Genomic DNA, 24,310 nt, shown 5'->3' with positions numbered 1-24,310 from the left:
CAATGCATTGATGTCTGTTTTTATTATTGTGGTTATGGTCATCTCAGTCAGTCGACCCGTGGCACCTGCTGGGTCTGCCCCGTGACCTCCTTCCAGCGGGCGTTCGACACTTCACGTGGCCTCAAGGTGCACATGACGTCATCGCCACTTAGTGGCGAATAGCGATTGTTGGTTATGGTCCCTAATCTCTGTCATTACATACAATGAAACAAGATAAGATTTTTTAAAAAATACACAAAAACAGAGCAATGTAATTCAATACACTATTAGACATTATTGTAAAAAAAAAGTCCATCCCACGTGTTAGTGAATTTTTTTTATATTATACGCAGGAAATGGCAGGAAATCGTTTTCAAATTTGTTTTTTTTTCCTGGGGGGGGGGGGCCCAGACCCCCTAGAAGATTTGGTCCCCCCAATGTTGACTGCATGGCGAAGGCCTTCCACTACACTATACCATAGGGGCCGTCCATAAATGACGTCACGCGATTTTGGACGATTTTTAACCCCCCCCCCCTCGTCACACGGCGTCACAAAAGTCAGACCCCCCCCCTCAAATATGACGTCACAAACCTCTGCCCCCCCCCCCCCCCAAAAAAATAAAACATGCTTCAAATCGCTTTAAACTATTGTCATTGTAGTGCGTTGTTAATGTGGCGATGCACTCTGATGTTGTAGGAGAAAACATGTATTAAGAAGTCTATTTAATTAAGTAGAATGTGTCGTCTATATTTATTTAAAGTTGCGCATTTTGATGTGACGTCACATTTCTCAACCCCCCCCCTAGGTGCGTGACGTCATTTATGGACGGCCCCAAACCGGTTTTAACCACCCGCTTGCAGCATCTCCGTGCCTTCGTCCCAACAGTCGCAGCGTTGTGTTAGTCGCCATATACCTCGGATGTGCGTAAACCGATTTACGTCCAAGCGGTTATCGGTTACGAGTGATTACTAAAAAAAACGGTTTTAACAACCCCCTTAAGTCTCTCCCCCACGCCCCTCCTCAAATTGTCTGCGGAGTTGACCGCGACTCGCAGTACCCAGGCGAGCAGGGCGCAGCATCAACTATCGCACCAGCAGAGGGCGGTAGTCCACCACGACCAACATCGTCAGCAGAAGCAGCAGCAACAAACACATTCCTGCGGAGGGAGCTGGTAGGAACGTTGGGTTGCTCGGTCAATGGCCAGGGTCAACGGCGGCGTGGTGTATTCCGCAAATATGGCCGACTGTGAGGGCGGGCACAAGCCGGCGTGAGTAGGTTAAACGTTGAGTTTTATAAGGGCACCACGGGGTGACCAGCCCCTCACCACCCAGCCCCACCCCTCCCACCCCCCACCCAGCCCTACCCTCTCCACCCAGCCCCTCCCCACCCTCCCCACCCAGCCCCACCCCCACCCAGCCCCACCCAGCCCCTCCCCACCCACCCCTCCCCACCCAGCAATTAATTTTTATAGCAAAATATGGGGGGGCATATTTAGCATATTTTAATATTGGGGGGAGGATGTGTCCCCCCCCCCAATATCTATTATAATTACGGCCTTGGTGGGAGCCGACGAGGAGCCGTACCCCCACTGCCCTTCCAGTAGATGGCAGCAGAGCAGCAAAGAGTGTGGACTAATCTCCATCTGTCCCATCTCGCTCCCTTCCCTTCTACCCCGTGGGTGGGAGCCGACGAGTAGCCGTGCCCCCCACTCCTCTGCCAGTAGATGACAGCACAGCAGCAGAAAGTGTGGACTAATCTCCATCTGTCCCATCTCGCTCCCTTCCCTTCTACCCCGTGGGTGGGAGCCGACGAGTAGCCGTGCCCGCCACCACTCTGCCAGTAGATGGCAGCAGAGAGTGTGGACTAATCTCCATCTGTTCCATCTCGCTCCCTTCCCTTCTACCCCGTGGGTGGGAGCCGACCAGGAGCCATACCCGCCACTGCTCTGCCAGTAGATGGCAGTACAGCAGCAGAGAGGCGTTGTTCATTGTGTCGCGTGGTGCGTTCTCGCCGTGCGTCGGTGCATCTCACCGCACACAGGGCGTCTTGAGGATAGGGACCTGGGGGGCCATCCATTGAGAACGCACGCCAAAATCTGCAAAAACTTGACCCCTTTCCCCGCTCCCTGTACGCACGCGTATTTTTTACACCCCCCACCTGCGTACGTACGCCTAATGCAACCCCCGCCCCCCGCCCCCCCCGAATCCTATAGAACGGCCGATATTTAATCCACGCAGAAACGATCAAGGATTAATCATATTCACGTGTTTAAGCAAACAGATAATCCGTCGCCGGACTATCTGACTCATTTGAAGGCCAATGTAGATAAATAATAATTATCGAAGCTTCCCCCCCCCCCTCACCGTTTCATATGCGTACGTACATTGTCAGTAGACCCCCCCATACGCAAGCGTATGCATTTGGGTTAACCCCCCCACTCCCTTGCCCACCTCCATGCGTACGTACTAAATGGAACCTGGCCCCCTGAGCGAGCTGCTGGTTCAGAAACAATAGCGGAAAAAAAAGAGAGAGGGAGAGCGAGAGAGAGAGAGGGGGCAGAGAGGGGGGGGGGTTTACATAAAGCAAAGCATAAAAAAAACAAAAAAAACTAAATGATGAACGAAGCAAAGTGCCGACTACACCGAGCATCTTCTTGTTTCCTCTGATCGTAAAAAAATGGATAAAAAAATAAAGAAGAAAAAAGGAAAAATGAGCGACGGCTTTCACTCCGGCAGTTGGAGGGTGAGAAGCAGGGGTGGGGGGAGGGTGTGCAGGAGAACAACCAACACAGCAACGTGGAAACCGCCTTATCTGTGTTTGTATAAACATCGGCAGACCACCTCTTGACGTACGGGGGGAGCTCGCTGTCTCTGGGTGGAAGGTTGATCGAGCGTGGAACGCGCGGTGCGAGTTTGAGAAGGGCCCCAAGGGGTTAGTGGGGGGGGCGCACGCGATGACCCCTGACTTGCGGGGAGTCGAATTCGATTCCCGCACACGGTTGGTGATTATTGAGGGCACCCCCCCCCCACCCCCGGGTGGCAAGGAGATGTTGACTACCTCGCCTGGTGTGCACGAGGTCGTGGGTTAGAACCCGACCCTGACGATGCCCGCTGCTGCTGTATATGTGGAGTCTGCGTCTCCCTCTCTCATCATCATCACGGTGGCTAGGATATGTTAACTACCTCGCCTGGTGTGCAAGAGGTCGTGGGTTCGAACCCGACCCTGACGATGCCCGCTGCTGTTGTCTATGTGGAGTCTGCGTCTCTCTCTCTCTCATCATCATCACGGTGGCTAGGAGATGTTAACTACCTCGCCTGGTATGCAGGAGGTCGTGGGTTCGAACCCGACCCTGACGATGCCTGCTGCTGCTGTATATGTGGAGTCTGCGTCTCTCTCTCTCATCATCATCATCACGGTGGCTAGGAGATGTCGACTACCTCGCCTGGTGTGCAGGAGGTCGTGGGTTCGATCCCGACCCTGACGATGCCTGCTGCTGGAAATGTGGAGTCCGCGTCTCTCTCGCTCATCATCATCACGGTGGCTAGGAGATGTTAACTACCCCGCCTGGTATACAAGAGGCCGTGGGTTAAATCCTGACTCTGAAGCCTGCTGTTGTTTATTTGTAATTTTCGTGTATCTCTCTCCCCGTGGTCGTGTGGATTTTTGTCTCCGGGTCCTCCGGCTTTCCCCTCCACGTTAAGAATCGACATCGCCACGCGTTCGGAGTATTCGGCTGCTGCTATGCATTCTCACGCGACGATAATGATGACGATAATCAAATCGATTGAGCTGCGATCGTTCGTGGCCAGGTCGCTTCTGACAAAGAATGACTACACAGTAGCTCAGTGGAGCCTTGCCTGCTAAAAAACACATTCCTGCGGAGGGAGCTGGTAGGAACGTTGGGTTGCTCGGTCAATGGCCAGGGTCAACGGCGGCGTGGTGTATTCCGCAAATATGGCCGACTGTGAGGGCGGGCACAAGCCGGCGTGAGTAGGTTAAACGTTGAGTTTTATAAGGGCACCACGGGGTGACCAGCCCCTCCCCACTTTGCTTTCGTGAGCATGACATTGATTTCTCGATTTAAAGCTTTCGTGACTGCAGGGATTCATATTCTTGGTTCTTTCGGTAAAGTCACGTAGAAGGGAAATAATAAAATAATATAAATAAAACATAATAAAAACCCTCACGACGTTTTGGCCACAACGCAAGCAGCCCTCCTCAGGTGAAGAACAGAGCTGTCGGAAAGACAGCATCCCATGAACACCGCTAAGCTTGGCAGCGTATTTTCAGCTGGGTGGGAGGAAGAGAGCGTCGTGATAAAGGAGTTTACATATCAACAGAGGAATTTAGCATATTCATATTATTTTATAATGTTAAATTTTTATTATTTTATTATTTCCCTTCTACGTGACTTTACCGAAAGAACCAAGAATAAAGACATTGATATTTTGAAATGCACCTATTGTCAGGGAGAAAACGCGTGCATTTGCGTCATTCCTTCACAGAAAGTCCCGGTCGCAAAAACGAAGTTTGTGGGGGAACGACAGCCATTTTCCGTATTTTTGATTCATAAGCAATTCGAGAATAACACTTACTACCCGGGAAGAAAATAATCGTGTTACATAGTGAATTATTGGCCGGTGGAGGGTGTGGGGGGGGGATGTTTGCCGAGTTGGTGAATTTGAGACGGAGAGCGGTGCGCTCCTTTTGTCGAGAGCAACGAGCCGGAGCGGGTGGAGAATCGGATCCTCACCTCTCATCCTCATCCTCGCCTCTCCTCCTCGTCGCGGTTGTCGGCCCGAGCAGCTTCATGTGAGGACGAGCACCGCAGCCACCTGTTTGCGGCATAAACATCAACAACAACATCAACAACAACATCAACAACAACATCAACAACAACATCAACAACAACAACGACGTCAGCAACAGCATCATCAGCAACATCATCAGCAACAGCATCGGCAACATCATCAGCAACAGCATCATCAACAACATCAACACCACCAACATCAACAAACATCGATAGCATCAGCAGCAACATCAACAGCAACATAATCAGCAATATCAACAACATCAACAATATAAAAAAACATGAACATCAGCAACATCGACAAACATCAACACAATCAACACCATCAGCATCATCAACAAAAATCAATAACATCAACATCAACAACAACATCAACAACAACATCAACAACATCGACAAACATCGACAGACATCAACACAATCCACACCATCAACAACATCAACAAACATCAATAACATCAACATCACCAGCAACATCAGCAATAATATCATCAACAACAACGACACCAATAACATCATCAACAACATCAGCAACATATAAACAACATCATCAACAACATCAGCAACATCAACAACACTACCCTACACACTACACTATAATTGTACTTTGTTTCTTTCGGTTAAGTCACGTCTAAAGATAAAATAATAAATTAAAATAATAGTATATTACGACGTTTAATTTATTATTTTATCTTTAGACGTGACTTAACCGAAAGAAACAAAGAATAATTCCTGCAGTCACGATAGCTCCAAAATTAAGACTATAATTGTAAACGCTGTAGTGGTGTTTACTCTCCAACATACCGGCGGGATGAAGTCGTAAACGAATTGGCGTCTTGTTTACGTGATCAACCTCACTTGGCTGTGTTTGGTGGTGGAGGGTTACGACACAACATTTAGACTCACACGACCTAATCCACAGCGACTTTTAACACATTCCTGCGGAGGGAGCTGGTAGGAACGTTGGGTTGCTCGGTCAATGGCCAGGGTCAACGGCGGCGTGGTGTATTCCGCAAATATGGCCGACTGTGAGGGCGGGCACAAGCCGGCGTGAGTAGGTTAAACGTTGAGTTTTATAAGGGCACCACGGGGTGACCAACCCCTCCCCACCCAGCCCCACCCCTCCCACCCCCCACCCAGCCCCACCCTCCCCACCCAGCCCCTGCCCACCCTCCCCTCCCCACCCAGCCCGTCCCCACCCTCCCCACCCAGCCCCTCCCCACCCTCCCCTCTCCACCCAGCCCGACCCCTCCCATTTTTGGATTCACGACGGACGGACGGACACAATAATCCCCTGTGGGCTGGTGGAACCAGGTGGTTCCTACCAGTATGAATAATTTTGGTCGCAGAAAGCCGTTCGTGTTAAACAAACACAATACTCGTAAATACGATAGTAGTGCAAAGTATGGTGAAGGTGAACACATCACTTAACGAAAACACGCGAAGTAAACTCAACTATTGTTGTTATTTTACCAGGCGTAAGTCCCCAGCGAGCCGTGTAGCTTATTTTTCATCACAAATGATTGCAGCTCAACCTCGCGCTGATATCATCATCATCATGATGATGATCATCACCATATCGTCATCGCCATTATCATTATCATCATCGTCATGATTATACCACGTGGCTGATATCATCATTGCCATCATCATGATTATCATCATCATGATGATCATCACCACGTGGTTGATATCATCATCATGATGATGATCATCACCACGTGTCTGATATCATCACCATCATCATGATGATCATCATTATCATCATCATGATGATCATCACCACGTGGCTGATATCATCATCGCCATCATCATGATGATGATCATCATCACGTGGTAAAAAAAATTATAGCAGCAGCCAAATAATCGAAAAACTCTGAAGGCGTGCTTCTCGACTCGCATTTATAGGGGTCGCCGGGTTCGTTCTGCAGTAGCGCGCTAACCACTGCCCCCCTCCATCCCCCCCACCACCTCCACCCTTAACCACAACATCGCTATCTTGAGACCCGGGCGGCAGGGGCAGACGATGCGTGACGAGCCGATGGCGTGAGCGCTGCGTGAGACGACGCAGGGCTGGAGGGGGAGGAGAGGGAGGAGGGAGGGGAGGAGAATAGAAACGAGAGGTTACTGCGAGTCAAGGGGAGGGGAGGGGAGAGAGAGAGAGAGCGCTAGAGAGAGGGAACTAGAGAGCGCGAGCCGTCGGCAGACTCGGTCGGATGATCGGGCGTCACGAGCGAGCCCCGTGGCTACTTGCGGTCATGGTGACATGAGGGTGGTGTGGTCGTGTGTGTGTGTGGTGAACTTTTACCTACATTCCTCACCAGCTGCATCGTTTACTGAGCCATAATTAATTCGCCTCCATGACTGAAATATTACCTACACACCACCATCATCAACATCATCATCAGCATCGTCTGCTCGGCCATCATCAATTTGCCTCCATTATTGAGCTATTACCTACACACCATCATCATGATTTGCCTGCATTATGGAGCTATTACCTACACACCACCATCATCAACATCATCAGCATCGTCGACTGAACCATAATCAATTGCCTCCATGACTGAATTATTACCTACACACCACCACCATCAACATCATCATCAGCATCGTCTACTCGGCCATCATCAATTTGCCTCCATTATTGAGCTATTACCTACACACCACCATCATCAATTGCCTCCATTGTGGAGCTATCACCTACACACCACCATCATCAACATCATCAGCATCGTCGACTGAACCATAATCAATTGCCTCCATGACTGAACTATTACCTACACACCACCATCATCAACATCATCATCAGCAGCGTCTACTAGGCCATCATCAATTGCCTCCATTATTGAGATATTACCTACACACAGCACCACCATCAATTGCCTCCATTATGGAACTATTACCTACTCACCACCATCATCAATTGCCTCCATTATGGAGCTGTTACCTACACACCACCATCATCAACATCATCAGCAGCATCGGCTCCTGAGCCATCATCGATTCGCCTCCATTATTGCCATCATTTTATTTATTTTATTTTACCAGCCCGGCAGTGGCTCCTTTGCAAAAGCGACTCTGGCTGTCAGGAATGATAGCAGCTGAACCCAAGTGGCTGATACAATCGTCGTCATCATCATCGAGGGGTAAATGTGTAATAATGCTCGTTTGAGGCGACTTCTGGAATCCGTCTTTAATTCAACTTGTATTACAGCTTTCCTACACGCTGCTGACATGAGAGGGACAGATAGAGAGACGCACTGCCATGTGGCAACCCGGAGCCCCGCTTCCGCGTGGCCCCCTTCCTCTGTTCGTTCCCGTTCTGACCACGTGTCGTTCGTCTCCACCCCTATTTAATACCCGGGTCACGTGGTACGTTTCCGCCAATCCTCGTTAGCCTCCATGGAATATTCCAGGCCCCCTCGTAAGCTCCCGGGACCACGCCCCTGACTCATCTCCCCATTGGCTGTGGCCAAAGCCAGCAGAACCAATCCTTACAGCTGTCACCTTTCCATTACGTCAGGGCCACGCCCCTAGACTTCCTCCAAATTGGCTAAAAACTAGGACCGGCAGAGCCAATCATCATGACGAGTTGTGATACGTCAGTGAGCCGGATATATCCTCACATTACATCTGTATAGCAGCAGCCGAATACTCTGAACGCGCATTTCTAAAGGTGAAGGGGAAAAAAACCTGGAAAAACCCACGCGACCACGGAGTCGGGATCGAACCCACGACTTCCTGCTGTAGACCAGGCGAGGTAGTTAACATCTCCGGACGGGTAGAGAGAGACACGCAAACTCCAAATATACAGCAGCAGGCGTCAGGGTTGGGATCCAACCCACGACTTCCTGCGTACCAGGCGAGGGAGTTAGCATCTCCCGACGGGGAGAGAGAGACACGCAAACTCCAAATATAGAGCAGCAGGCGTCAAGGTTGGGATCGAACCCACGACTTCCTGGGTACCAGGCAAGGTAGTTAACATCTCCCGACTTGGAGAGAGAGACATGCATAATCCAAATATACAGCAGGCGTCAGGGTTGGGATCGAACCCACGACTTCCTGCGTACCAGGCGAGCTAGTTAACATCTCTCAACTTAGAGAGAGAGACACGCAAACTCCAAATATACAGCAGCAAGCGTCAGGGTTGGGATCGAACCCACTACTTCCTGCTGTAGACCAGGCGAGGTAGTTAACATCTCCCGACGGGGAGAGAGAGACACGCAAACTCCAAATATACAGCAGCAGGCGTCAGGGTTGGGATCGAACCCACGACTCCTTGCGTAGCAGGTGAGGTAGTTAACATCTCTCAACTTAGAGAGAGAGAGAGACACACAAACTCCAAATATACAGCAGCAGGCGTCAGGGTTGGGAAGGAACCCACGACTTCCTGCGTACCAGGCGAGGTAGTTAACATCTCCTAGCGAGCATGGCGGCCAATCATCAACAGCATTATCAGCATCGTCAACAGCTGCTTAGCCATCATTAAGTGTCCCATCATCATCATAACAACAATCAACAGCAGCATACTCAACAACGCCACGCGCCACCTAGGGGATGAGATAATTTGTTACTGGGTGTTGGTGGTGGCCGTGAGTGGGAATCGAATTCGGGGGGGGGGGGTGGTTGTCTCTCGGATTCTCAGCACGGCGTGGCGCTAACCGCTGCGCCACCGCCCGCCCGCCCGCACAAAAACAAAGAGAGGCACACAGAGTGCTGTCGAAATGCCAGCGTTGCAGATCCGGCATGAACCCGATTCGTCCTGATGCACGCGCTCACTGACACTCTCTCACGCACACACACAAAAGGCAACGATCTCCCCCCCCCCACCGTAGCCTTCACTCGCCTGTTGGGGCAAGTGTTGTTAAGCGAGCGCCAGACATACGCACAAAGGGAAAGATGGCCCCCGTTATGGCGCTGCCCAGAGACTCAACACTGCCCATAGACTCATCACTACACTCGAGACTCAACAATGCACATTCATTCAACACTACCCATAGACGAGCACTGCCCATAGACTCAACACTGCCCATAGACTCAACACTGCCAATAGACTCAACACTTTCCATAGACTCAACACTGCAAACTTAAACTACCCATAGACTCAACATTGTCCATAGACTCAACACTTTCCATAGACTCAACACTGCCCATAGACTCAACACTTTCCATATACTCAACACTGCAGACTTAAACTACCCATAGACTCAACACTGTCCATAGACTCAACACTTTCCATAGACTCAACACTGCCCATAGACTCAACACTTTCCATAGACTCAACACTTTCCATAGACTCAACACTGCAGACTTAAACTACCCATAGACTCAACACTGTCCATAGACTAAACAATTTCCATAGACTCAACACTGCCCATAGACTCAAAACTGCCCGTAGTCCCAACACTGGCCATAGACTCAACACTCTCCATAGACTCAACATTGCACCATAGATTCAACACTGCCCATTTCCTCAACACTGCCCATATATTAAACACTGCCGATAGACCCAACACTGCCCATATACTCAAAACTGCCCATAGACTCAACACTGCCCATATACTCAACACTGCGCCATAGACTCAACACTACACCATAGACTCAACACTGCCCCACAGACTCAACACTGCCCATAGACTCAACACTGCCCACAGACTCAACACTGCCCACAGACTCAACACTGCCCATTGACTCAGCACTACCCATAGACTCAACACTGCACCATAGATTCAACACTGCCCATAGACTCAACACTGCCCATAGACTCAACACTGCCCACAGACTCAACACTGCCCATAGACTCAACACTCCCCACAGACTCAACACTGCTCTATGGGCAGTCTTGAGTGTCACCTCATTCCTCGGCCCTTGCACTGCCCCTGCCATCGTGATCACTTCATTATCATTACCGCCGTTTAACCTCTGCCAGAGACCACATTGAGATGAGACGTTCTCTTTCTCAATATATAAATGTAAGATAAGATAACGGGAGAGGCCCCCCTTATCGAGAACCGTGCCGTGACAACGCACTTGCAGGGCTGAACTTCTACCTTTGTCGTTTTACTGCGGCCTGTAAAATTTAAATGACCCCCGCGGTTAATGGGTAGTCCACGGTTCATGTAATTCGCTGCTGCGGTTTAACTGTTAGTGCCTAATTTATTTATATATCGTGGGTTCATCTCGGTTCAACTGTTAGACACCCAGAGACTCAAATAGAGACCCAGAGACTCACGTAAAGAGCCATAGACTCACATAGAAACCCATGGACTCAACACATAAAGACCCATAGACTCACGTGGAGACCAAGAGACTCACACACAGACCCAGAAACTCACACACAGAGACCCATAGACTCACAGAAAGAGCCATAGACTCAGAAAGTTACTCAACGACTCACATAGATACCCATTGGCTCACGAAGAGAGTGATAGTCTCACACACAGAGACCCAGAGACTCACACACAAAGACCCATAGACTCACACAAAAATACCCAAAGACTCACACAGAGAACCATAGACTCACACACAGAGACCCAGAGACTCACATAGAGACCCGTAGACTCCCATAGAGACCCATAGACTCACACAAAGATACCCATAGACTCACACAAATATACCCATAGACTCACACACAGAGATCCATAGACTCACACAAAGATACCCGTAAACTCACATAGAGACCCATAGACTCACATAGAGACCCATAGAATCACACACAGATACCCAGAGAGTCACACAAAGATACCCATAGACACACACAGAGAACCATAGAATCACACACAGACACCCATAGTCTCACACAAAGATACCCATAGACTCACATAGAGACCCATAGACTCACATATATACCCATATAATCACACACAGAGACCCAGAGACTCACACACAGATACCCAGAGACTCACACACAGAGACCTATAGACTCACACAAAGATACCCATAGACTCACACACAGAGAACCATAGACTCACACACAGATACCCAGAGACTCACACACAGAGACCTATAGACTCACACAAAGATACCCATAGACTCACACACAGAGAACCATAGACTCACACACAGAGACCCAGAGACTCACATAGAGACCCGTAGACTCACATAGAGACCCATAGACTCACACAAAGATACCCGTAAACTCACATAGAGACCCATAGACTCACATAGAGACCCATAGAATCACAGAAAGAGCCATAGACTCAGAAAGTTACTCAACGACTCACATAGATACCCATTGGCTCACGAAGAGAGTGATAGTTTCACACACAGAGACCCAGAGACTCACACACAAAGACCCATAGACTCACACAAAAATACCCAAAGACTCACACAGAGAACCATAGACTCACACACAGAGACCCAGAGACTCACATAGAGACCCGTAGACTCCCATAGAGACCCATAGACTCACATAAAGATACCCATAGACTCACACAAATATACCCATAGACTCACACACAGAGATCCATAGACTCACACAAAGATACCCGTAAACTCACATAGAGACCCATAGACTCACATAGAGACCCATAGAATCACACACAGATACCCAGAGAGTCACACAAAGATACCCATAGACACACACAGAGAACCATAGAATCACACACAGACACCCATAGTCTCACACAAAGATACCCATAGACTCACATAGAGACCCATAGACTCACATATATACCCATATAATCACACACAGAGACCCAGAGACTCACACACAGATACCCAGAGACTCACACACAGAGACCTATAGACTCACACAAAGATACCCATAGACTCACACACAGAGAACCATAGACTCACACACAGATACCCAGAGACTCACACACAGAGACCTATAGACTCACACAAAGATACCCATAGACTCACACACAGAGAACCATAGACTCACACACAGAGACCCAGAGACTCACATAGAGACCCGTAGACTCACATAGAGACCCATAGACTCACACAAAGATACCCGTAAACTCACATAGAGACCCATAGACTCACATAGAGACCCATAGAATCACACACAGAGACCCAGAGAGTCACATACAGATAAACATAGACTCACACACAGAGACCTATAGACTCACACAGAGACCCATAGCCTCACACACAGAGAACCATAGACTCACGCACAGAGACCCAGAGACTCACATAGAGACCCGTAGACTCGCATAGAGACCCAGAGACTCACATACAGATACCCAGAAACTCACACACAGAGACATATAGACTCACACAGAGATACCCATAGACTCACACACAAAGACCCAGAGACTCACACACAGATACCCATAGATTCACACAAAGATGCCCGTAGACTCACATAGAGACCCATAGACTCACATAGAGACCCATAGAATCACACACAGAGACTCACACACAAAGACCTATAGACTCACACAGAGACCCATAGCCTCACACACAGAGAACCATAGACTCACACACAGAGACTTACATAGAGACCCGTAGACTCACATAAAGACCCATAGACTCACACAAAGAAACCCATAGAATCACACACAGAGACCCATAGACTCACACAAAGATACCCGTAAACTCACATAGAGACCCATAGACTCACGTAGAGACCCAGAGACTCACAAACAGATACCCAGAGACTCACACACAGAGACCTATAGACTCACACAGAGACCCATAGCCTCACACACAAAGACCCCAGAGACTCGTAAAGAGACCCCTACCTAGACTTCCGTAGAAACGCAGACTTACACAGAGACCCGCAGACAGACACAGAGACTCGTAGACACACACAGAGACTCGTAGACACACAGAGACTCGTAGACACACACAGAGACTCGTAGACACACACAGAGACTCGTAGACACACACAGAGACCCGCAGACACACACAGAGACTCGTAGATACACACAGAGACTCGTAGACACGCACAGAGTCTCGTAGATACACACAGAGACCCGCAGACACACACAGAGACTCGTAGACACACACAGAGTCTCGTAGACACACACAGAGACCCGCAGACACACACAGAGACTCATAGACACACGCGGTCCTAACCTCTAAGTGTCAGGCAGTTCGCTAGCATTGGGTCAAGCTACCCTAGCCTCTGCTGATAAGGCACTGCATGTTGAAACAAGTCCGTGCACATAAACATTTGGCATATTCTTGGTTCTTTCGGTAAAGTCACGTAGAAGGGAAATAATAAAATAATAAAAATTTAACAAAATAAAATTCTCATTTTATTATAAAATAAAATTCTCATTTTATTTTATTATGTTTTATTTTTATTATTTTATTTTTTCCCTTCTACATGACTTTACCGAAAGAGCCAAGCATATGAATCCCTGCAGTCACAAAAGCTTTACATCGAAATTTAAACATTTGGCAGTTCACTCAGCAACTGGGTCACGCGGGAGGCTCACACTGCTGATGAGACGCAGAACGTGGAAACCGGTCCAGAGTTGTTGATCGTACGCAAGCAATGCTGGTTATATTATGCATTTGTGGGATGTGTTAAAAAAAAACATCCTTCGCTGTTCGGTTCCAAGCGAGACTCAAGACGACTCAAGGCGACTTGCTGTGAAACGAGTTTTTGTTGTGACCAGGTGTGGCCATCACACGAATGATAACTGACTTGCATCCCACTGGGATTTTGGCACACAGTGTTGGTGTACGGTGCTTTTTCTGCAATATTTTGCTGTCTTTTCTTGGATTTTCTGTTTGCACTTAGTCATTCTAGATTTGAAGCTTCCGTGACTGCAAGGATTCATATTCTTAGGTTTTTTCGGTAAAGTCACGTAGGTAAAAAATTTAAATTAATACAAGTAAAATATTTTTTTTTTTACCTACGTGACTTTACCGAAAAAACCTAAGAATATGCACATAGTCACTTTAAGATGTTTTCTTGTTCATGTTTTTGTTTTTTGTTTGTTGCGGTTGCACCCGATTCAAGAGCCGAATGGCTCACAGGGCTATACCTAATAAATGAAACTTGAAAAAACTTGAAAACTTGAACTGTTCAACAAAGTGGCTGCTATCATCGTCGTCGTCGTCATCACCTGGGAGTTTAGAGGAGCAGCCGAATACTCTGAACGCGTGGTGACGCTGATTGTAAATGTGGAGGGAAAAACCCGGAGATGGACCCGGAAATAAAATCCACGCGACCACGGGGGAGATAGAGATAGAAGCAGCAGCAGGCATCGTCAGGGGGATCTAAACCACGACCTCCTGCACACCAGGCGAGGTAGTTAACATCTCCTAGCCACTGTGATGATAATGATGAGAGAGAGAGACGCAAACTCCAAATATACAGCAGCAGGCATCGTCAGTGTCGGGATCGAACCCACAACCTCCTGTAGACCAGGCGAGGTAGTTAACATCTCCTAACCACTGTGATGATAATGATGAGAGAGAGAGACGCAAACTCCAAATATACAGCAGCAGGCATCGTCAGTGTCGGGATCGAACCCATGACCTCATGTAGACCAGGCGAGGTAGTTAACATCTCCTAGCCACTGTGATGATGATGATGATGAGAGAGAGAGACGCAAACTACAAATATACAGCAGCAGGCATCGTCAGTGTCGGGATCGAACCCACAACCTCCTGTAGACCAGGCGAGGTAGTTAGCATATCCTATAGCCACTGTCATGATAATAATGATGATGAGAGAGAGAGAGAGAGACGCAAACTACAAATATACAGCAGCAGGCATCGTCAGGGCCGGGATCGAACCCACGACCTCCTGTATACCAGGCGAGGTAGTTAACATCTCCTAGCCACCGCGGAATCCGTTTCCTGAGCCCTGTACCACCGCTAACTCCGAGTTTGCCAATCGCCGACCCATAAACAGCGGTCCCAGTCACAGGTAAACAGTCCCGACGCGACGTGGCAGACAATGAATGTTGCCGGCACAGCGATGGATTCTTAAATCCATCTGTGTGGAGCTTAAAATTCGATTTAAAGCTTTCGTGACTGCAGGGATTCATCTTCTTGGTTCTTTCGGTAAAGTCACGTAGAAGGGAAATAATAAAATAATAAAATAAAACATCATAAAATACAATTCTCACGACGTTTCGGCCACAACGCAAGCAGCCGTCCTCAGGTGAAGAACAGGTCTGTCGGAAAGACAGCGTCTGATTCTTAAGACAGCGTCTGGTTCTCACGACGCTGTCTTTCCGACAGACCTGTTCTTCACCTGAGGACGGCTGCTTGCGTTGTGGCCGAAACGTCGTGAGAATTGCATTGTATTGTTTTATTTTTATTATTTTATTATTTCCCTTCTACGTGACTTTACCGAAAGAACCAAGAAGATGTGTGGAGCTTTTGAGAGCTCGCACGAGAACACGCGTACCGCGTGCATGTGTGTGTGTGTTATATATAGGCGCTGCCGCCGCTGGTCGCTACTGACAGCACTTGCCCCGAGAGTCTGTTAGAGGCTACCTGGGGGATCTTTGTCTTCGTAGCGGTGGTGCAGGCATGGGTGACGAATGTCCCAACCGGAAGTGGGCCTCGCACGAGGTCGAATCAGTCTCAAAGCAGTATACCCGGTGCGATGTGTAGGCGACATTGACACTGTGGGAGACAAAGGCGGCCATGCGGGGGTGGTGCTGCCCCCCCCCCTCCCATCACGGTGCCGCTCGCTGCTCGCAACACTTGCCCCCGTGACAGCCATGTTGAGAGGCTACACGGGGGACATTTGCTTTTGACCGCGACATCGCGACAGATAATGACGGCATTCATGAAGGCAGAGAGAGAGAGGGAGAAGACGAGAGAGAGAGGGGGGGCAACCCCTTTGGCATTTTGCAAGGGAAAGGGGGAGAGCGCTGGCCAGGGGAGGGGGGCAATGCATGAATTGGGGAAACTCAGCACCATCAACAAACGGGAGGGAGGGCGACTGGAAGTAAGGAAATAAATAAATGAAACAATCCTTACATTTATTATTCATTACTTATTTTTCCGTTTCAGCGGGACAACAACAGTGGTGGGCGCGCTGTTAGAGGGTATTTTTTTTTTATCCGAGACAGAATGAATGATACATTTTATTCGTGCTTTAGGCCCACACACGGAGTAAGGAAGCGGCGGCTTTGCCCACATTAGGAATACTGGGACGGGAATCCACGTGTTTTTAACGATTCAATGCGCGGTTAAACGGGAATCGACCGGTTTTTTTTAACAATGCAAAGCTTGATGTGTTCGAGCATGGATCGAGCGTGGATCGGGCATGGCTATCATATTTTCAATACCTATGCCTACTGTATGTCTCCGAGCGTGGATCGGGCATGGCTATGATATTTTCAATACCTGTGCCTTTGTGTTCGAGCGTGGATCGGGCATGGCTATCATATTTTCAATACCTCTGCCTTTGTGTTCGAGCATGGGTTGGGCACCGCTATCATATTTTCAATACCTCTACATATGTGTTCGAGCGTGGATCGGGCATGGCTATGACATTTTCAATACCTCTGGCAATGTCTTCGAGCGTCGATCGGGCATTGCTATCATATTTTCAATACCTCTGCCTGTGTCTTCGAGTGTGGATCGGGCATGGCTATGACATTTTCAATACCTGTGCCTATGTGTTCGATCATGGATCGAGCATGGCTATGATATTTTCAATACCTCTGCCTGTGTGTTCGAGCGTGGATCGGGCATGGCTATCATATTTTCAATACCTGTGCCAATGTGTTCGAGTGTGGATCCAGCATGGCTCTGATATTTTCAATACCTCTGCCTTTGTCTTCGAGTGTGGATCGGGCATGGATATGACATTTTCAATACCTCTGCCTGTGTGTTCGAGCGTGGATCGGGCATGGATATGACATTTTCAATACCTCTGCCTGTGTGTTCGAGCGTCGATCGGGCATGGCTATGACATTTTCAATACCTCTGCCTTTGTCTTCGAGCATGGATCCAGCATGGCTATCATATTTTGAATAAAAACACGTTCATCGTCACGTGATTTCTGGACCTAAAGGGACGAGTCGTGGATCGAAAAAGCCCCCTAAAATATTAGGCCACCCTCCTTGACGCCGATTGGCTTCCTTCCGCATGAACATACCTTACCATTCATTGTCGCGGATTCACTTTCTTTCCTGTTACAGCAGCTGCCGGAGGGACACTCCCCTGCAGCAGAAGCGCAAACACAAGCAAAGACAAAGACACCTGTCGTTTGCGAGCAAGCTACCTCCTACGATGTGAGGCCAGGGGACGCCACACCTGGAATCGTGTTCAGTTTTTTGTTCAGTGATCCAGCATCCGTTCGGTGGTTTTTGGCATTGCGCCGTGGCGGCTCGGAGATGTTAACTACCTCGCCTGGTGTGCGAAACGTCGTGAGAATTTTATTTTATTATGTTTTATTTTTATTATTTTATTATTTCCCTTTTTCGTGACCTCACCGAAAGTACCAATGAGAAAATGTTAATACATTTAATCACGACGTTTCGGGCACAACACAGCCACGTATAGTAGCTCAGTAGTGGGACTTACACATGGTAACATTAAAGTAAAAAGCAAGTTATATTTTTCGATTTAAAGCTTTCGTGACTGCAGGGATTTAGCATATTTATGGGAAATGCAGATATGGGATTAGTAATGAAAATTATTTTGTCAAGGCGCTCATCCCCCTCCAACCCAGCTTAAATATACGCTGCCAAGCTTGGTGGTGTTTCATTCAGACGCTGTTTTTCCGACAGACCTGTTCTTCACCTGAAGATGGCTGATTGCGTTGTGGCCGAAATGTCGTGAGAATTATTTTATTATGTTTTATTTGTATTATTTTATTATTTCCCTTCTACGTGACTTTACCGAAATAACCAAGAAGAAGCTAGTTATAGTTTTCTGCATTGGCACAAAAACTAAACTATTTCATAATTGACCAGATAAGGCTCTACTGAGCTGGCTATGACAAGCGATAGCGGCTCAGCCAAGTGGCGAATCAACACTTGGAAATGTATCGCAGCAGCCAAATCATCTCGACGCGTTGTGACGTCCAAGAGAAAAATCCACGCGACCACGGGGAGAGAGCCACCGCAAACTCCAAATATACAGCAGCAGGCGTCAGGGTGGGGATCGATCCCACGACCTCGTGCATACCAGGCGAGGTAGTTAACATCACCTAGCCACTGTGATGATTATGAGAAAGAGGCTGACTCCAAATATGCAGCAGCAGGCATCGTCAGTGTCGGGATCGAACCCACAACCTCCTGTAGACCAGGCGAGGTAGTTAGCATCTCCTAGCCACCGTGATGATGATGATAGAGACGCTGATTCCAAAGGTACAGCAGCAGATGTCAGGGTCGGCATTGAACCCACGACCTCCTGTGTGCAAGGCGAGCTGGTTAACATCTCCTAGCCACCGTGATGATGATGATGATGATGAAAGAAAGAGAGAAACGCACCATAAATATACAGCAGGCGCCCACGACCTCCTGTGTACTAGGCGAGGTAGTTAACATCTCCTAGCCACCGTGATGATGATGAGAGAGACGCTGACTCCAAACGTACAGCAGCAGGTGTCAGAGTCGGCATCGAATCCACGACCTCCTGTGTACCAGGCGAGGTAGTAAACATCTCCTAGCCACCGCAGCGCCCCTAACAGTGATATCGAATTTAGCAGTTGTGGCGCGCAAATCGATCGATATCGCCATCAACACGACCGTTGCTACCCCCGTTCTGTTCATCCGCGGTGGCTTCGGCCTGCACCGGATTCACTTCGTGGCAAAAGTAGCACATGCTACTTATCAGTGTCTTATTATCCTGGTAGCAAAAGTAGCAAAATGCTACGCGCCCCGCACTTTCAAGGGCCCCGCGCTAAATGCTTTCAAGCTATCAATTCCGGTTCAGTGATTCTGCACTTGCTCTATTACTATAGTACTACACTGCCTTCAACTTTTATGAACGACTGGGTGTTTAAGGTTATCGATGTGTCGCATTACACTGGTCAACCAAAAAAAAAATCAGGCCTGGACTTTTGCACCTGTTTTAGACTAATTTCAGGGTGCTGATTCCCAATCTGATCTCAGATTTGCTCTATCACATCTCATTTTATGCTATTGGCATACCCCATTTTCATAGATTTTACCCGAAATTAACTCTGTCACTTATGATTGCAAGTGGTTGCGAGTCAGTGACTGCTTTAGTGTTAAAATATGGTGCTGTATTTTTAGGATAGTGTGTTTATAATATCATTTTATGTAGATATCCACATTTATTTCATATTTTTCTTCTGCAGTTTTTATTGAAAATGCAATATTTGATATCTCAAAAACCTGATGTCAGATTTGGAATCAGCACCCCAAAATTACCTTAACACCGTTGGAATACCTTATGCCAGAAAAAGTGTGTTGACCAGTGTTATCTGGCTCTGTAGCAAATGAAAAAAATCCAATTACTTTACTGTGCAAGTAAAACATTGGTGTGTTTTAAAATGTATGTGTGTTTTTCTTGTTTTTTTTTTAGGGCCCCTTCATAGCATATGCGACAGGACCTGCACCAGTCTAATCCGGTACTGACCCTCTTCACTGCTCGTGCTTGCCTCTTCCTACCGGCACCTACACCCGCACTCCACATTCCTGCTCCGCGTGCGGGCTGCGACGTCCTGGTGACGTTGGGAATTAAGGTCGAAGGGCGGTGGGGGTGGGGGGCTTAGGGAGCTTCGAATGCCTCTGAAACGCCAATAACCAAACTCTGCTGGGGGCCCGCATGGTCGGACTCTGGTAGCAACCGACTTTTTAATAAAAAAAAATTCCTACAACATCAGAGTGCAGCGCCACATTAAATACGCACTGCAATGACAATAGTTTCAAGCAATTTGAAGCATGTTATATTTTGGGGGGTGGGGGGCAGAGCTTTGTGACGTCATATTTGAGGGGGGGTCTGACTTTTTTATGACGCCGTGTGACGAGAGGGGGGGGGTAAAAAAATCGTCCAAAATCGCGTGACGTCATTTATGGACGGCCCCTAGGTGGACTCAGCCTCAAATGAGTACCTGGTGTGGAATTTAAAAACATCGCCTCTTGAGAGACAAAGGCGGCCGGGCGTGGTGCTACCCACTCACCCTCTCAGTGACGGCCTTCATAGGCGCTGCTACTCGCTACTAATAGCACTTGCCCCAACAGTCTGCTAGAGGCTACACGGGGGATCTTTGTCTGTGTATAGGCGCTGCTGCTTCTCACTACTAACAGCACTCGCCCTAACAGTCTGCTAAAGGCTACAGGGGGATCTTTGTCTGTGTATAGGCGCTGGGTGCTACTCGTTACTAACAGCACTTGCCCCAACAGTCTGCTAGAGGCTACACGGGGGACATTTGTCTTTCTTATGGACAAGTTGTCCGACAACCAACAACAACAATAGGAGCCAAGAACAAATAGTATGTTCTAATTTACTAGAAAATGAAATGTACAAACACATCAACTCAACATTGTATTTGTAAAGCTACAATGCCACGTGGCATGCAAGACCGGGTTGGTCCGTTTTAAAAATACTGTAATGAATAATAATCGTAACATTTGGATCGTAGATAGCCTACGTGTAAGGAGGTCAACACCCCACCCCCCACTCTCTCAGCCCAACGTGTTCCAGGAATTATATCGACCGAACAGCTTTGCCTGTGTGTGTGTGAGCTCCTCCGGCAGGCAAGACTGCGTTGGCTGGGTCATGTAGCCCGCATGCCCAGCCACCGCATGCCTAAACAGCTTTTGTAGGGCCGGGTCGAGGGGGCTAAACGGGCGCGGCACGGGCTAGAAAAGAGATGGAGTGATGTGGTACAGGAGGACGTGGAGCTGAGTGGACTTGCCGATGACTGGTACCAGCGGTGTCAAGATCGGCCTCTGTGGAGGGCGGAGGAGCGACGCTCACAACAACGAGCGGAGCGCCGGGTGGCTAAAGCAAAGCGATTACACTATGAGACCTCCTTTACCAGTGGCAAAATATAGTGATCAATTTTTACCCTTTCAACTGGTACAAAAACTGACACCTTTAAACAAGGCATCATGTTTGCAATAACCACAACACAAGCAGTCAAAATGCAAACAAAAAGAAACAACTCTGATAATGATATGCACTGTCCGTGAAGTTGATTGGTCCACACCCGAGACAGCTTTTCTTAGAGCCTAGTCTCACATGGTGTTGGACCAGATGACGCCAAAAGGTGTCCGTTTTTGTACCAGTTGAAAGGGTAAATGCCTATCACTAAAGCAAAGCAAGTTGGCACAGTAGGGGGCACAGGTGGTGCATCAGCCAGTCATCTCGGTCATCTAAATCAGTCGACCCGTGGCACCTGCTGGGTCTGCCCCGTGACCTCCTGCCAGCGGGCGTTCGACACTTTACGTGCACATAGCCTGGCACAAGCGTCGTGGTGACGTCACCGCCACTTAGTGGCGAATGGCGGTTGTTTTTGTTGAGGTCGACTCAGCCTCAATGAGTACTTGGGGAGACAAATGCGACCGGGCGTGGTGTTGGCCACCCACCCCCTCGTGTGCCGTGCCGGCCTTCAGAGGCCGTCCATAAATGACGTCACGTGATTATGGACGATGTTTGACCCACCCCCCCTCGTCACACGGCGTCACAAAACGTCAGACCCCCCCCCTCAAATATGACGTCACAAAGCTCTGCCCCCCTCCCCCCCCCAAAACCATATTTTCATTTTTAAAATTAAACATGCTTCAAATCGCTTTAAACTATTGTTATTGCAGTGCGTATTTAATGTGGCGCTGTACTCTGATGTCGGAGAAAACATTTATTAAAAAGTCTATTTAATTAAGTAGAACGTGTTGTCTATGTTTATTTAAAGTTGCGCATTTTGATGAGACATCACATTTCTCAAACCCCCCCCCCCTCGTCACACATCGTCACAAATGTCTGACCCCCCCCCTCCCCCTATGTGCGTGACGTCATTTATGGACGGCCCCCTTGCCCCAAAAGTATGTCACAGGCTATACGGGGGATCTTTGTCTTTGTGCTAAGCCGCTGTTAATGAACTGAAAGCCGCTCGTATTTAATGTCGCCCGGAATGTTAATTAGGGGCCGGCGTGCAAACGGACGTTTCGCGTTGGACCCTTTTGCAGCTGAGGCCTATTCTGCAGGTGCTCGAGATTGACATTTTTGGGGTCGTGAGCGGAAATGGAACCTCCAAACCCCCCCCCCCCCCCCCCCCGGGTTTGTAGCGCTAACCGCTGCGCCACCGCTCCCCACCGCTACACACACAAAGACAAAGTTCCCCCAGTACAGCCTGAACAGACTGTTGGGGCAAGTGCTGTTAGCGAGTAGCAACCTTTGCAGGCCGGCACGGCACACGAGCCCGACCGCCTTTATCTCCCTGTAGTGGTAATGCTTTCACACAACGTGCCACAGGTACTCATTTGAGGCTGAGTCAACCTAGGAACGGTTCAGATCATCGCCACTGGTTGTTGGCCGTTAGAGTGAGAATCGAATTCGGGTCGCCGGGTTCGTAGTGCAGCGTAGCGCGAACAGCTACACTGCCGCTCCCCGCTACCACCACCACCAGCACCACCAGCAGCACCACCAGCACCACCAGCACCACTACCAGCACCACCACCAGTACCACCACCAGCACAAGCACCACCACCAGCACCACAAGCACCACCACCAGTACCACCACCAGCACCAGCACCACCACAAGCACCACCACCAGCACCACCACCAGCACCACCACCACCACCACAAGCACCACCACGCCATTCGCCACGAAGTGGCGGTGACGTCACCACGGCGCCTGTGCCAGGCCACGTGCACTTTGAGGCTGCCACGTGAAGTGTCGAAGGCTCTCGCCGCTGGCAGGAGGAGGTCACGTGACAGACCCAGATGACACGGGTTGGCTGACTGAGATGACCGGTAGATGCAGACACACAGAGACACAAAGATCCCCCATACAGCCTTAACAGACTATAGGGGCAAGTGCCCTTAGCGAGCACCTATAAAGGCCGGCACGGCACACTAGGGGGTGGGTGGCCAACACCACGCCCGGCCGCCTTTGTCTCCCTAGTGGCGATGTTTACACAGGTGCACTTTGAGGCTATCACGTGAAGTGTCAAAGGCTCGCTGCTGCTGGCAGGAGGAGATCACGGGACAGACCCAGATGACATGGGTTGGCTGAGATGACTGGTAGATGCAGACACACAGACACACACACATACACACACACAGACGACACACACACACACTCTCACGCTCCTGTGTTGCTCATGGTGACCTCCATAATGTGAGAGAAGATTACCCGGTTTACTGGCCACGGGTTTCTGGAAATGATCCGCTTACTCCGCGAGGGGGGGGGTTGTTGTTTGTAAGTTGGGGAACGTTTGGGAATCCCCACGGTGGTGTCGAGCGGCTCCTGGGCACGGGTGAATCAATCGGTGTGAAGTTCGCGGGGCACGGTGGCAAGTAGCGTTGTCGTACTGCAGTAGAGTCGTTGAATGGGCGAGTGAGTCGCTTAAGTGGTTGACTGGACGAGTGAGTGTGTGAGTTGATGACTGGGTGAATGAGTGGGTGAGTGGATCATTGGGTGAGTGATTGACTAGTTGAGTGAGTGG

At 48.9% G+C, this 24,310-nt stretch overlaps 1 protein-coding gene across 3 annotated transcripts in view; it reads right to left on the bottom strand.

Annotated features, from left to right (window-relative positions):
* LOC144948278 (acyl-CoA 6-desaturase-like) overlaps window positions 1-24,310 on the bottom strand; it is a 58,927-nt gene that overhangs the window by 7,948 nt on the left and 26,669 nt on the right. For 2 of the 3 annotated variants that reach the window (XR_013640128.1, XR_013640129.1), the window contains exons 12-13: window positions 6,797-6,863; window positions 4,734-4,815 (exon numbers count right to left, since the gene is read on the bottom strand). Coding sequence is in view for 1 of the 3 variants with exons in the window: in XM_078877709.1 (XP_078733835.1) it covers window positions 6,785-6,863 (79 nt within the window). In the remaining 2 variants the exon portion in view is untranslated. Of the gene's footprint in view, window positions 1-4,733; window positions 4,816-6,759; window positions 6,864-24,310 lie in introns of those variants that run through there. The other variant, XM_078877709.1, reaches the window with a different exon arrangement.

This window comes from Lampetra fluviatilis, chromosome 48 (genome assembly GCF_964198595.1).
Source record: "Lampetra fluviatilis chromosome 48, kcLamFluv1.1, whole genome shotgun sequence".
In the NCBI taxonomy this organism is placed as follows: Eukaryota; Metazoa; Chordata; class Hyperoartia; order Petromyzontiformes; family Petromyzontidae; genus Lampetra; species Lampetra fluviatilis.
This window is presented reverse-complemented; position numbering and strand designations above follow the sequence as displayed.